Raw genomic sequence first — 16,556 nt, 5'->3', positions numbered from 1 at the left:
TAAAAAATAACTAAACAAACCTTACTGGTTTAACTTTTACGTTCCACGGGCAACACTGAGCATTGCAATATTACTTTGCAAATAATAATGCTTCATTTACAGCAATCCTAAACCCACCCTGCTATCCAGAGGGACTGACAAATACCCAAACTGTGTGTGAGTATGTTAAGTATTTAGGGTGTGTATGGCTAGGAGAGAGCAAAAGGGTAGAAACATTTTTGAGAGACTCCCAAATGTAGAGCCACTAGGTATCTGATTGAGGGCTTTGTTGTTCCTAGAAATTATACTAAACAAAATTAAACAGGCATTGATTTTGCAAGTGACATGATAACTGTGTCAGAGACAATACTTTTGTGGAGGAGATACATGTGCTCCGACACCACTTCTCTGTGGAGACCATCACTATCCTTCATCACCTGTAGTTTAGATCAGGAGGTGATAGAGCTTTGCTGCCATGGGTTTGGAAAACCACTCTCACTGGATATCCACTTTCACCCATCCCTCTACGCTTTTCAAAACTGACTGGAATAGTATTTTTTCAATTTTTTTTAAAAATGACTCTCTTCCCTTGTGTTGGACTAACAGACTCTCCCCTGCTCCACATTGACTTCGCAATGGTGCACCTATGATTTTTGAAAAGGCATTTAATATTATAATGTATATTTTGGGCCCAATCATGCAAACCACATCAACAGTTCCCACTCACATGAGCAATCCCCTTGATTTCAATGCGTGACTATTTGCAGGAATAAGGCTTGCATAACTGGGTCCTTGATTACTGGTTATTTTTACTGAAATATTTTAGCCTGTGCACCACTCCTTGGAAAGGATTGTAGGAACTTTATAAATAAAGTTGTTGTTGTTGTTATACTGAACAGCAGCTCTTCAGTTCACATACTAAGTTAGGCATTTCAAAATCTGACCTAAACGTTGGCCTGAAAACAAGATATTCTGCTGTGCTTGGAAGCATGTAAAGTTCAAACACAGTGTTCAGCCCAGTTTTATTATCAGTAGCATTTAGGGTATTTGTAGATTAAAAGCTCACCTCAGGCTTCCCGTGGCATTGTAGAAGATATCGGGGTCAGATACAGCACTCAATTTTGGGTAATCTCTATCTGGCCAACCAGAGTAGGGGATGAGAATGGTCTCGGTCAGTGGCTCCAGGGCGTCTTTGATCAGAAGGGGTTTCAACTGGTCACTGGAGGACAAGTTCCACAGCAAACCTACAATAGCCAAAACAAATTAGAATGGCCATAAGAACTCCTCATACTTTTCAAGTCCTAATCCAAAATCCACTGAAATTAAAGACTCACACGGACTTCAGTAGGCTTTGGATCAGAGGTGAAAATTTGACAGCCTTCTTTTAAAAGGCGGCTCAGTCCCTGCCATCCGCAGTTATGTTAGACCTAAAGCATCGATATGATGGAATCACTATCACTAATTCCCAGTGCACTGTTGGCAAGCTGAGTACCATGCACTGAAGGCAAGGCACAGAGATCTATGGTATTGTATTACGTATGTTTAAATTTAAACAGGAATTTTAATTGAGCAAGTCAGATGTTTAATAGTTCATTTAACATTGAATCGGTATTGCACCGTTGATCTTACTATGCTTACAAACCCTAGCTTTTAACTCAGAGGACTGACAAAGGACTTAAAACAAATTTATTTGATGTCCACAAGCTAAGACTTTGTCCTTAAATATAACTTTGGTTTTTTCCTTTAAAAGGAAATCTCCATAGTATCAACCAAGTATAGAAGAACCTTTCCCCTACGCAGCAGTGACCAATTAATGAAGAGCAATGCCAAAAATCAGGAGACATAGGCAGCTAGCGGGTCACAAGGATCAAAGAACTCCATTTGGCATTTACATTCTTCCAGACACTAGGACAAGCAGGTAAGAAGTTCCCACAGGCCTACATGGTAACAGAAGTGGCTGCATGCTTCTGAGTTTTCACTCAGAGTTTATGGTGAGTTCTTTATTTACTTTCCTTGCTCTCTCTCTCTCATGATATATATTTTATCATGCCATAAAAAGGTAAATGATAAACATTTAAAAAAAAAAAAAAAAGTTCCATGATGTAACTAAACACACAGCTCAAATGAGTGAGAGCTTCCTTCTCCCACCATGGAGCTACTGTAACGTAGTGTAAACAGTATGTCAGAGGATAAAGACAGAAGGATCTGAACCCCATGCTGGGGTTCCAAAGCCCAGCAGGGGATAATGAAAATCTAGGATTTTACATAGGCAAAATATGAAATAGGTATCTACTGAGTCACATATCTACTTTCAAAGGAAATGGAGAAGAAAAGGGAGTGAAGGCACAGAGAAACTGGTTTGCTCTTTCTTCTGTATATAGATAAAGAAACTGTTGGTCACGTAATGATGTCAACAGAGCTATGTAGTACCAGTTCCATTCATGCTACCTGAGAAACTGGTCCTAAGTCTCCTAACATCTTACATCTGTACTCAAAACTCCCCCGGATACATCAGTGGGTGGATTATAGTGAGTATGTGCCTCTGAGACTGAATTGCCGTTCAATTTCTAGAAGCAGCAGTGGAAGCTGTAGCCTGATACTGCAAAGAGAACTACCTGTCTGGAACATGTACGTGTATGAATATGAACCATTGTGTAATTATTACTGTCATTGCATTTTCTTTATATTTGGCAGGTACACAAAGAAAGCTAGATATAAGCTGCTTGACAAGAAACTCCCAATGTTGAGGATGCGGGTGGGTGTGACACACAGGAGATGGTGAGAAACAGTAAAATTCTTTCTTTTTGGGGGGTGGGGATTTAAGTCTGTTTTCCAGAAATCTCACCTTTTCCTATTTTTATTCTCTTTCTAGGTTCACCCCATCAGAGTGCCTCAAATATACAGACAACTGTATCCTCCTAATGCCCTGAGAGTTGAGGAAGTATTATTTCTATTTTATAGATGGGGAACTGTGAGGCACAGTGTGACTGATTTGCCCAAAGTCACATAGCAATTAAGCCCAGATCTCCCCATTCCTCGTTTAGTGCCCTGACTGGAAGACCATTCTACCCCTCCCCTTCACCCCCCGACTCCAAAGTTGCATTAATCTTTCATTTTCTTGATTACCAAACTCACACAAGTTCTTTTAAAAAAGATAAGAACACAGGCAAGCATACCTCAGCTAACTGTGCCTGGTTCAAGGGATGGACTCACTCCCTGCAGATGCAAGTTGGGCAAAAGCCAGAGTGCTGGAGGCTGGATTCACGCTTGAGGATGAGGAGGCAGTATGCCTTGGGGGTTATGCAGATGTGGGCACTTTGAAGTTCTGCTTGGTACCCCTTGGTAGAGGTCACATTGGAGATGCACTGAATCAGCAGATCCTCTGGCTACCTTGGTCATACCCACTTCCATCCCTCCTGCCTGGTCAGTGGGTGGAATTTTAACCAGCAATACTTCACTATAGAATGTTTTGCACATCATCATCATACACTGAAGACACCAAGATGAGAGATTCCTATTACCAAGTTTCTTCCACATTTAATAGCAGAATTCCTCATCTGCCAGATGGTCAGCCAAAGGAAGACTTAGGAAGAGGTGCTGAATACTGTGTATGTTCATAGTCTCTATAGCTAGTTTTAACTAGTTAGAATGGTGTAGCAGAAAAATTAACAGATTAAGGCAGTGATTTTAAAGAGATACTGGATGCTTCTTCTGGGTAAAATATGTAAACTCCTGCTCTGCATTACAAAGAAAATGATTGTTTCTCCAGCTTGGTGCCCTGACTTTCATAAACTTCATCCTTTAAAAAGCAGCATAGTGCAGGCTGATGTTCCTCTTAGCAGCTTATGTATAATGTCTCCTTTATAATACCTAGATACAGTATGTGTTCCAATTACAATAATTACCAGCAGTGGAAAAAACCACTCCATTTTTGGAGTGCTGCCACACCTGTGTATTATGAGAACCTTAAGGAAAAATGAAAATCAGTACAGTAAATAGCAAGTAAAATGGAGGGTCCAAGTAGGATATTTGTGAACTGGTTTGTATAAAACAAAATTCATGTGACAAAACAACATACATACATTTAGCACAGGAACACAGATATTATATAAAAATGGGAAAAATAAATAAATAAAGCACTTTGAACAGAAGACTCACAACTGCCAAAATATTATTTAAAAGGGTGCTGATACTGCAATCACACCCACACATGCTTAATTTTACCCATGTGAGCAATCCCATTGACACTATATGCATGAATCCAGTTACTCACATGCGAAAATGTTTGCAGGATCAGGCCCTTTACATTCAGATATGCTACACAGTATGCTAATAGTGGCGTATATTTCTCCCTTTGGGCTGATTCGTGCAAGATGGGAGGGGTTTCCTTTTAAATTTATATTTCTTTTTATGACAGTTCAGCCTGTCTGTGCTGTAATCCTGCCTGCAGGAGAAATTTTCTTTCATTTTAGATGAATGTTGCACAATAACAAGCTCAAGAGGTTAGACACTCCCCTGCATGCTTATCTGGCTCACCTTCAAAAGCTGATTTTTTGTTTTGGGTGTTATATTTTCTGTTCCCTGCTGAACTCTCTACATAATCAGCAAATATGCTGTTTCAGGCAGACACGGCGGTGAAATGAGGACAGACATATTCACGAATTAAGTGGCAGGCTGCAACTTTTATTAAACTTTAGCACGGGGGAGGATTGCTACCCATCCATCACCCAGACTCTCCTATACCAGGCATTTAATTGGCTCCAGTGCAGGGCTTACAGGGCTCCTTACCTTATAACCGGTAACGTGGGGTAGGTTCTCCTCAGCTCTCTCGGAGTCCTAGCACTCTTCCTCTTGCAAGGGCCACAAAGTTTGACCCTAGCCCACGAGGGCTCATCCTATCCCTTGAACCCAAGGCCCATCACATAATCCCAGATCTTTCACTTCTGGGAGCCATTCATTTTATCCTTTTTAAAACGCACTGGGAACTGGCCACAAGTTGCGATGAATTAACAACTCAACCCAAGTACTTGAGTTAGGCACTAAGGGCATTCCTGCTTAATCCACTGGGGCTTGAAGGTGCTGCAAGGAAGACAAAAAACTCCCTGATCACTGCCAATTGGCCTAGGAGAGAAAAAATTCCTTCCTGGCCCCCAAATTGAATAGTTCCAAAACATCTGTCAGGCCAGGTTCCCGTTCCCATTCCTAGTTTGGGATGGGTAGGGTAAGACTGCTGGAATGGAGCCAAAACAGGCTCCACATGGCCCCTGCACTGGGTTAAATCCTGGGAGTTGGGGAATGCCCTCCCTCTGCCCCACCAATGGCTCCCAGGAGCGGAAAAGCTACCTAGTGTCCCTCAGTGAATGTATCCCCTCACCACCGGTCCCATCGAGTTTCCCCCCTACAGTGAGGCAGGCAGGTGACATTTCTCTCAGCTCCTTCACTCTCCCAACCTGACATACTCTTCTCCTACAATCAATTTGCAACTTCCTTCCCTGCCTAAAAAGAATCTGAAGTTAATTTGCTTGCATGTTAAGCTGGGGACAAATCAAAGTTTTTCCTTTCTTTAACAGTTACAATGTAATTATGAAGCCTACAACAACACCATGGCTTCCGGTGTGCTGTGAGTAGGTTGGAGATCCACAGAAAATGCCACAGGGAACCCTGCAGTTGTTTGCTAGAGATGGATAAAAACACACTGGTTTGACACTACTTCCGATCCCCAGTACTTGCATCACAGCCAGGCAGGCTGGCCGTGCTGGCATGGCTTCCTGCTGACACCCTCTGCTGGGGTTCACAGAGTGCATGGTAGGAGGCAGCACTTGCTGTATGCAGTATTAGCTGCCAGAGTTTCACAGCATAATTTCTTTCATTAAGGGGTACATAATATATAGCACGATTGTTCCAGTCCCCTTTTCCTACCTTGTGTATCCGTCCATGCCACCCCTTTGCAGCGCACTACTTGTTGCCTGGTCTATTGATTCTGTATTATTATATTAATTAACTAGAGAAGCCAGCTAATACTGTAGTTTGGCAGAGTTCTGCCCTGTGACCAGAACCAGAAGTCTTGGAGTTATGAGATCTCCACTGGGCATGAGAAAGATAATTACACTTAGGAAAGATACTCTGTCTCATAGACGTTAAGGCCAGAAGGGACCATTGTGATCAACTAGTCTGACCCACTGCACATTGCAGGCCACAGAACTTCACCCACCCACTCCTGTAATAGATCCCTAACCTCTGGCTGAGTTACCGAAGTCCTCAAATCAAGATTTACAGACTTTGAGGTACAGAGAGTCCATCATTTACTCTAGTTCCAACCAGCAAGTGACCTGTGTCCCAGGTTGCAGAGGAAGGTGAACCCCCGCCCCAGAGTCTCGCCAAACTGACTTGGGGGGAATTCCTTCTTGATCCCAAATATGGTGACCAGTTGAACCCTGAGCATGTTAGAAAGACCCACCACACAGACATTCTGTCTCCCCATCTAGTACCCCATCTCCAGTCACTGGATTTTTGCTACTAGCAGTCGCAGATTGACTCCATGCCATTGTAGGCAATCTCATCAGACCATCCCCTTCATTAATTTATTAATATCAGTCTTAAAATCAGTTAGGTTTTTCGCCCCCACTGCTCCCCTGGGAAGATTGTTCCAAATTTCACTCCTCTGATGTTTAGAAGCCTTCATCTAATTTCAAGCCTAAACTTGTTGATGACCAGTTTATATCCATTTGTTCTTACGTCAACATTGGCACTTAACTTAGATAAAACTCTCCCTCCCTGGTATTTATCCCTCTCATGCATTATAGAGAGCAATCATATCTCCCCATAGCCTTCATTTGGTTAGGCTAAACAAGCCAAGCTCCTGGAGTCTCCTCTCATAAGGCAGGTTTTCCATTCCTCAGAAAATCCTACTAGCCCTTCTCTGCACCGGTTCCAGTTTGAATTCATCTTTCTTAAACTGACAAGCATTGCAAACAGTATTTCAGATGAGGTCTCACCAGTGTCTTGTATAATGGCAATAATACTTCCCTATCTCTCAAGGCAGGTGGTAACATGAGGCTTCATTTCCAGTTCTTAGGAAGCATAATATTTCAAACACTTAAAAGACCTCTTTAAGTGCTATTATTTTTAATAGCTTTTAAATTCAATTCAACATTTTTATTCTCATTTGAGAGAAAAAAAAAATCTTAAAATAAAGTCCCTTCCATCTCCCCATTTTATTTTTCTCCATTTGTGAAAGAACACAGACATGTTTTTCCTTTGTGCGTTAAAGAACATTAACATGGATCCCTGTCTGCTTATTTTCTAGCTTGTACACAAATTATAAAAAGCAGTATCGGGGAGAACGTTTGTCCACTGACTGGCAGTGCTCGCAGAATGATCTGTGTGAAACAGTGACTTTAATTCTCTCACGAATGGATCACTAGATTGTGTTCCTCCTACTGCATATCAGTGTCTCTGATCAGAAGAACTTTGCCTAAACAAATCATCAGGGCCATAACCTGATGTCCTCCCTCATTTTAAACATGGCTCTTACTTAGGCAAACTCATATTGAAATGAATGGGGATATAACTTCAGGAAGAACAGAGGCAAACCTAAGTCATACCACTGGTCATATCATAGTGATCTGTGCATGGGGGAGGACCTCACAGGAGCGCTTTCTCTTCTCACACAAAAAGGCGGTGGCTGGTATTTCTGTGGTAGTGTTCCATGCTTGCCATTGACCCACAGAAAGTCTTCCGCAGGTATGGGGATACTTGAGCAAGGAGAGGATTGGGAGTGGGTGGAGCCAAGACAGGAGTGCATGGTGTTAGGGCCGGGGGGTGAGGCACATTCTATCCCTGGCACCCAGCTTCAGACGAGGGGGAGGTTAACAGAGCCTCTGAGGGGCCACCAGCTGGGGCGGGCCTAGTAGCGCAGCCCCATTGGAGTCTTGATGTCAGGAGGCCAGGGCTCTTGATGTCAGGAGGCCAGTGGCACTCTGTCCCTACTGGATTTCTCAGTGCAGCATGGGTCTGAATGGTCCCCCATTTTTTCTCCAGAGATGTAGGCCATTGAGCCCCTCCATTGTAAGAAGTCAGAAGAAGATTAGAGAGGTGAAATTGCAGTTTCCTGGCCCCTATGTGGCTATTACTCCCTAGGAGAACAAACTGGCCTTGAATAAAGACTTCAGGGTTTGGCCGAGGATAGGGGTCCTAACCAGTTGACAGTGTCCCTTTAAATCCTTGCTCCTCTCCCAGTTTTTTTGACTCAGCAATCATTCAGCTAAATAAACAAACAAACATGTAACATGTACACGTTACAGCAGGCGTGTGCACTGCAAACTTGCATGCAAATACTCTGCAAGCATTACCTGTTATTTGCTTTTTAGTCTCCAAGTCCTTGGTTTGTGTAAGTACATGAAGCAGGACTGGGATCCCGTTCTGCTCAGACACTTTTAGCTTGTTGTTATTGTCTTCATATGCCAAGTTCCTCAAAGCTCCACAGGCCACCCGCACAACGTCCTTATTCGGCACATTCAGGAGCTGTATAAGCTTAGGAATACCACCAAGTGAATAAACCTGGGCAACAAAACCAAAGAGAAGTGTTTTCATTGTTTAGGTTCTGGAAAATAATGCCTTCTCAATTATAGCTTCTGTAAGCTTTTTCATTTGCTTAGGTCTGACTGTGGGCTGAAAGATTTGAACCTCTGATTGTTAAATAGGTAGGGCAATGAATCAGCAGTGACTGTAACTGGACCTGAGTGAATAACTGATTTTTTGGTTCAGTGGATGCACTGAAAAATCTGGGAAAAAATGATTAGTTTTGAACTGAAAATAATTTTTTCCCCTAGGTTTTCCTACTGAAATGAAAAAGAAAATAATTTTGTTTGGGTTTAACGAATAACATTTTAAAACCAAATAGGTCATTTAGAAAAGAAATGTCGAAATGCTTTGTTTCGAAAATGTTTTTGGCTTTACAATTTTTTCCTAGTTTTTTTTAATCTAGCCTAAATTATTCACAAAATGTGATCCGAATTCCTGAATGGTTTCAGTCACCCCCAAACTGCACTTCTCAAATGTGCTATCCACTTGAACCTCCCCCCCAGCTCTACTTGTAACGTTTGTTACAGATCTCATTATCTCAGGGCTTCTGTGTACGTCACAGTCAAAATCCACAACTAAGGGAGGTAGGATAGTTCAAAGTGTGGGGCTGGAATTAAAGAGAGCAGGGTTCTGCTTCCAAATATGCCACAGTCTTTTGCAATCTCACATCAGTCATAGAATCTTGCTGTGTCTTAGCGTCCACATTTATAAAATGTGGATGATAATAATTCTGTACATCACAGGGTTGTCCTTAGGTTTAATTTAATAGTATTTGTAAAATGCCTTGAGCTTCTTGATTGGAAGGTGCTGCAGATGTCCAAAATTATTATTTTCCCACGCTAGCCACTGTGCTGGGAAGGCTGCAGCTTTCCTTGTCCCCAGCTGCATGGGCTGAAGGCATAATAAACAACACATTTTACTTAGTAGGCACTTCTGAGCAGTAAGCGCACTATACAATAATTTAATAAAAATACAAAAAGCACCAAAATACAAATAATTATAAATTAAATCAATAAATGTAGACAATTCTTAAGTCACTGCAGCGCCTAGGGAAGAGAGCTCTCTTCAGTGTATTTTTAGAAGACAAGGTAGTGAGGATCTGACTCAAAAAGAATACAGAATAAAAAGAGCTTTTTACATCACAGCAGCAGTAGGAAAATCAAATCTTTTTCAGGGTTTACATGCTGTGGCAAATCTCAATATCAGTTATCCCAAGATGTGGTGTAAATGAGCTTTGGCTTCTTTAGGAACAGATTTCTTATGCAGTACGTCTTGAAGCCGAACACAATTAGGAATGGTTTAATCCGGTACCCCATAATGCAATAGGATCTTCTAGACAAACTCATCCTTGTGTAGCAGGGACTGTACATAGAAGACTTAGAAATGTGAGATAACTATTATGGGTCGCATGGAGCCTTAAGATAAAAAGAATTTAATCTAACTGGGAGGTACTGAGATCTGGAAGAAATGAAATGCAACAAAGCCTCCTGTTATCTTCATGCCCTGGCAAAGCACTCTGCATGCCTGCCTTTGCTTTGACTCAGCAGCGTAAAAGATAAAGTTTCCTGCTAATACACTGCTGACTTGGTTCCCTGAGCTTTTCAACACTCGTCTTGATTCTAATAGAATGAATTGCAGAAATGTCCATCTCTAAAGATAAGTGGAGCACAAACACTCGGAAGGTCTGTTTTCTCACTGCTACAAAACTGACATGTCCTTCTGACTCCGCTTTTGTTGTTTTCCTTTAAATATTTTTACTGGCTTTCTTTCTGTAATGGACTGTAGAGCTCATGAAAGCTACTGGCCTATTTGGTACCTGTGTTCTGGGCAGAGTCCATGAAAGCTACTGGTTTATTTAAATCCACCAAACAGAAGGCCCACACTCTCAGATGAGGAAGGGGCCATAGGATTTAACAGATTACAGGGGACAAAGAATAAAAATGCGGGGACAGGTGTAGGAGGAAGGGTTAAAACAAGGGACCCAGAAAGGGACACAAAGTAGAAAACCCCAGACAACAGCCACTACTTTGAGAAGGAATGCAAGGAGTCAGACTACAGTCAGCGGAACTCTACCTGAATGTGTGAATGGATCAGGGAAAGGAAAAAAGCCCTCACAGTCAAGCTTCCAGACTTGGAGGCCGAACTCTTCCCTTTACCCACACAAGTACAACACAAGCAGCAGCAATGCAAGCTTCCTTCACGATGCCACACAAATTCTTAACTGTATTCTGCCAGCACTACTCTCCGAGGACATTTCATCCTTCACAACCATTCTGTTCTGAGACTCTCTGCCAAGACTGAAAAGAAGGGTGCTAGTTATACCGGCAGTTTTTAAAATGCAGACATTGGTCCAGTGGGAAATAGATGAAGACTGCCGAAGTAGTGAATGCCTTTTGGTCTCTGCTGAGCTAGCTTTTTATTTAGGTTTCTGATTTTTAATTTTAACTGATCAACACCCCCACTACCAAAGAACCAGTGTTTATCTGATAAACACTGGAAATGGTTACTGCAGCTAAGGGCTTGTCTACCCGGAGCAGTACGCAGAATATGGGGGTGTGATTTCTAAAGCTCATTAACGCGTGCTGGTGCACACTAAATTTCCTGAGCGTGCTTTAACATAGTGCTGTTTGAAACAGTACTCTATTAAAAACACAACAGGGACATTACAAAGATTACTCTTCACAGTAGATACAGGTTTTTTGGTGGTGTATTAATTTCATTTTTGGAATTTATTTTTAGTAATTTGTGAGTTTATGTAGATGTCCAAAACCTGGGTATTTGGAGGCTCTCTGGGTATAGATTGTAAAGAGTAATGTATATTATAATGTATATATATTACTCATTACAGTAGTACAGTATCTCTTTGTAATGTTCTCTAGTGAGCTTTAACGTTGCACTGTTTCAAAGAGCACTACATTAAAGCACAGCAGGGAATGTTTAGTGCACATCGGCAAGGTCTATACAGACCAATTAATGTGCAACGTGTGAGTGTGCTGAGAAACCACACTCCTGTATCTGCATTACTGCTCCATGTACACAAGCCCTTCCAAACAAATAACCACTTCTGGAGATTTTTCCGGTGTTTATTGAATAAATACGGATTTTTTAAAAATAAGGGGCATTTTATCAGTGTCTCTCAGTTAAAGCCAAAAATCAGAAGCCCTAAGTATATGCTACTGTAATGTAATATCCATTACTTATCACAATATATACAAGGAGAAAGCCCAGAAACATGCTGATTTCTGGACATCTACATAAAACTCAAACTGCTAAAAATAAACCCAGAAAAATAAAATGAATAAACTCAGAAAAACAGAAACCTAAGTGTATCTGAGTTGGGAAATAAGCAGGAAAACGTTCTGTAACCAACACAGTAAACCATATAATCCCTTCAACAGCTGGCATTTAATGAAACAAACAAGTAATGATCCATACATACATAAGATTCGTATGCACAGCAACATAACATGTTCCCAGAAAAAGACTACATTAAAATGGAGTTAAGGTTGAGAGTACATATCAGTAACTCAGGGTAGACTACATTACAAAGATGTTGTAATTACCTCGAAACCAAGAAAAGCAGAAAATTCACACAAGATTAAATGTAAAGGAAATCCAAACATGTTATGGTTTGGTAATGCACAGTTTAGGGCACCCAATCAACATTAGCTCTACCCTATACGGACACTAAAAAAGGGAGAAAAGTCAAATGCGTCTTCAAAAATCATTTAATCTAATCAGGATCCACAAACACCAACAAGCATTATTGTATTGATCTTGCATGTTGTCACGTCAGCGCAGAATTAAGATTTCGGCAGCAGGAGAAACTTTCAGTTACGATTTGAAGAATAATGAGGAAAAATAATGAGTATTAATCTGAAAAAAATTCAAATGTAGCTTATGAGTTTTAACTATATGGGAAGACTGAAGGGTCTGTGACAGGACAAAGTTAAGGTTGTCCTGGAATTTCCTTGTTCATTTTTCAATTAAAAAAAAATCACACATGAACCCTAAAGCAGAAACTCAAAGGGAATGTTCCCCTGTGATATTTCTAGCGATTTGAAGATATAAAGTATCAACCTTTTTTATACGTATATAGTAATTTTAACTTTTATGACCAGATTCTCTGCCCCACTCTGGAGCAGCAAATAGCAGCCAGAGCATATGGGGCTAGTTAAATTAGGTTTACAGCTGCTTTATAGCTAGAGCAATGCAAAACAGCCAGAGTGTACACCCCATTTTCTCCTCCCTCAGGTCCTCCAAATCCCCCCTGCCTCTTCCAGCCCCCTGTATTCCCCCTGCACTCCAAACCTCCACCCCTCCAATTTCCCCCTCCCTCCTCCACCTCTGCACATTACCCAGCATATACAAATGTTTACTTCTGCCTTCTGCACCCCTACATTTCTCTGTGCACACACCCATGCATGCACACCCATTACTTTCCCTTTTCCTCCCGGCCTACCTGTTGAGTACATTTGGTGAAAATGGCAACTTCTGAAAAGATGTTTAGGATTAATGGTCATTTTTTGCCATAATTTTCCATAACTGAAAGTTTGTCTCAAAGAACTGCCCCTTTCAAAATGGCTACCACCTCCCCTTGTTCTCAATGGGACTGAAGACACAGCTGTCCTCAGGAAAGACTCCCATGTTGGTCCCCTAGGCTGTGCAGAGGAGGACACACTCAGAACCATTGAGAACAATGAAAGAGAGAGAGAAGAGGTACCTTTCTTAAAATAGCCACCAGCGGAAGTCAGCTGTAATGTCAGTCCCACTGACCAACTGGGGAATGCTGCCATTTTGAAAGAGGGAGGTTCTTCATGGTATTCTCTGTAGTAGACCATTTTATTTTTCAACCTCTGCTGAAGGAGAAATTTTTAGTTATAAAGCATAATGCGGAAAAATGACCATTAATCTCTCTCTATTCAAAATATCAAGATTTCAGTGAGTTTTAATTATATGGGAAGCTTGAAGAGTGTGTTCTATTCTATTACTGAGATTTTTTGCAGGAAATGAAAAAACAAGACTGATACTAAGTAGTAACTTCCTTTATCGGCCCCCTTTTTTAATTCCTAAACAAATTAACAGATTTACTTGTAAATTCTCAGAAAATCCATTCTGTATTAAAAGAGTAAGTGCAGTAATTTTGGGGAGGATACACTGTATTTCTCTTATATAATAAAGAGGTTGATTCTCTGCTTTAAGTGCAAAACTCAACTCAGACACCTTCACAGTTACACAAGATCATAGTAATAAATAAAGTATTCCATAACATCCCATATATTGTGAAAATTGGTCACACAAAATACTCAGTGGCTGGGTTCCAGATGTCATAAAACAAGGACTACAAGGATTGGCATGGATACAGTATACTTTTTATACTGCATCTATGCCATATACTATGAGGCAATATATTCCTGAAAAAGCTGCTGATCCAAGGATAGAAGAATTTGCTAGGGAAACATTAAGCAGTACATCATGATCAGCATTTTTACTGCATGGCACAAGTGGTTTCATAATCAAAAGAGAGAAAAATGCTTATACTGTCAGTTAATGTTTTTATTTATCACAGTTTTCTATTTCATTCAAACTTCATATAAAATAACTTAATAGGGCTCTTTAAAAAAATCTGTGCCACTTATGTATTTGCTATTCCGATGGTTAAAAGTCTAGTAAGAGTGACTAAACATTACTATACAAAACAGTCAAACCCAACACATACAATACAGTCTACACAATGACTTCATAAAACAGCATGCTGAGCTGTAACAAGAACTATGCATTAATTACTGTTTCCACTTTGTGTGACTTGGGATGGGGGTATGAACAAGGATTATTTAGGAGGAAGGTGGAATTACTACTTTTACGTTTTTTTTCAGGCTTTCATTCCATTAAAAAAAAATCCAGCAAGACAACCCCCCCCCCCCCCCCAAATCTAGGTTTTTCTACACTATCAACATTTGAGATCACCCAGTGCAATTCTTATTACAATCCCACTTCCGATAACCACTGGTCTTTGAAAATGTCTGGCTCTGGATATGAATTTAGCTTCTGGACCCATCTCTACAACTGGCAGACTCAAACTCCTAGACTCAAACTATTGGGAGTGAAGTCATATTTAGGTCAAATAGAAGCCTGCCATGAATTTTAAGAGTCTGTTCTGATAACATTTAATAGCATAAGTAGAACTATGCATGTGTAAGGAATTGTAGAGTAATTATGTTTGTCAGAAAAAAGAAAAGAAAAAGTAATTAAGATAATTAATTTTAAAATAATTAAAAAGCTAGAAAAGACCATTTTGAACTAACACTAAATCTGTACTGACGGGAAAGGAGAGTCAACATGGAAATGAAAGATTAATATATATGTATATGAAAAGATAACAAAAATGTATAAATAAGTTTGTGTAATAAAGGGAGCTTGAAATTCTATTGTCTAGTGCTGGGGGTGACTGTAATGAGATTGACCTGATGAGCTTCCCACTTGTAAGTAACTGATCACCACTTACTGAGGGTTTTGCCTTAACAAAGCTTTGTTAGACCCATCTGCTGACTAAGTGAATATTAATCCAACGTAAACACTAGTCCTAAATCCTGAAGACGTACAAATCTAGGTCTTAACATTGCAACTCAGGTCCATATCACCTCAACTATAAAGAGGATACAGTCATAAAAGGCCTAGTTTTCAAACTTGGGTGATCAAACTTAGATGCTCATATTTGTATTGAGGCACACAAATACCTGTTTTAGACATCCAAGTACTGGTTTAGGTATCTAATATCGACACTTAGTTGCCTAAATGTGGATTTTGACCAAGATTTTTTTTTTTAAAAACATGTCTAAAGTGAGACTTTAAAGATCATAATTAGGCGCTCATGGAAACTGCTGGGGTGCTCAGTAGTTTTGAAAATGAAGCCACTATTTTGATGCCTTAACATGAATTTAGGAGCCTAACTCTGGGCACCTATCTTTTAAAAAAAAATCTGGTAATTAGTACCTTACTTTAGGCATGCAGCTTTGACAACTGGCTCCATAACTTATTGTTTTCTTCTCAAATGAGGCATCACGTTACTCACTTTACTGTATTCACATGTAAATTTGCTGAGCTAGGTTCAGCAGGTTATGTAGTTTTGTACGTGGTTTTGTTTGTTTGTTTGTTTGTTTTTTTAATTTATGTGCCTAAACCTCAGATATTGTAGTCCAAAATATCTGGGCAACTGATTTCTCAACTTAAATGAGAAAGATCCTTAGATCACTTTGCTCTTTCACATTATCCCACAGGTGTATACTCCTGTCCAAACACCACAGCATGAGATTTCCTGTAGCACAATGAAAGTACCCTATTTTCTTTCTACCTAAGTGTTTATAAGGCTGTCATCACCACAGTATTTAAACATCTATTTTAATGAAATTGTCCCTAACGTTTAGAAAACAGGAGAGAAGGGGGAAGAGAAACAAAAAATACATATTAATTGTATGGTAAGCACGACTGCCTGGGAATACTAAATAGAGGGCCAGATTTTTTGCTGGTGTAAATTGATGCCACTCTATTGACTTCAATGAAGCTGCAGCAAATTGCAGCAGAGTCTGGCTTACAATGTTATTTATTGTATCTCATGAGCTTCTTAAAATGTATTGGATCCCATGAGGCATCTTCTCTTTCACTGACAGACAACGCAGTACAGTAAATACAAAGCATTCCTTGATCTACTAGCATGAAGTTGATATGAAAACAATTACTCACTTTCCTTCTGGCTTCTGCTTTCTGGAAGCACTCATGCTGTATAAAGGTAACTGCAGCAAGGATCATGGGTAACGAGGATGCCTTTTCAGTATCCAGTATGTTCACTGCACGCTCCAGAGTCATCTCCTCTTCTGGATTCCTAAATATACAGCCACAGAAGTCATGGTGAACCAAGATGGCAAAGTACCAGCATTTGACCAGCGGTTTTTACCAGGCTACTCATAACTCCTAAAAAATTTAGTTATACCTCAAAT

The 16,556-nt window shown here is 40.3% G+C and overlaps 1 protein-coding gene across 1 annotated transcript in view; it reads right to left on the bottom strand.

Moving 5' to 3' along the window:
* The window catches only part of PKP2 (plakophilin 2), a 52,977-nt gene that overhangs the window by 18,450 nt on the left and 17,971 nt on the right, over window positions 1-16,556 (bottom strand). Inside the window, exons 4-6 of the mRNA XM_067536092.1 lie at window positions 16,303-16,441; window positions 8,331-8,538; window positions 1,046-1,223 (exon numbers count right to left, since the gene is read on the bottom strand). Of these exons, the coding sequence (XP_067392193.1) occupies window positions 1,046-1,223; window positions 8,331-8,538; window positions 16,303-16,441 (525 nt within the window). The remainder of the gene's footprint in view (window positions 1-1,045; window positions 1,224-8,330; window positions 8,539-16,302; window positions 16,442-16,556) is intronic.

The sequence above is a fragment of the Emydura macquarii genome, unplaced genomic scaffold, assembly GCF_026122565.2.
Source record: "Emydura macquarii macquarii isolate MOO-44397 ecotype Brisbane River unplaced genomic scaffold, CSIRO-AGI_Emac_v2 contig_3530, whole genome shotgun sequence".
Lineage (NCBI taxonomy): Eukaryota > Metazoa > Chordata > Testudines > Chelidae > Emydura > Emydura macquarii.
This window is presented reverse-complemented; position numbering and strand designations above follow the sequence as displayed.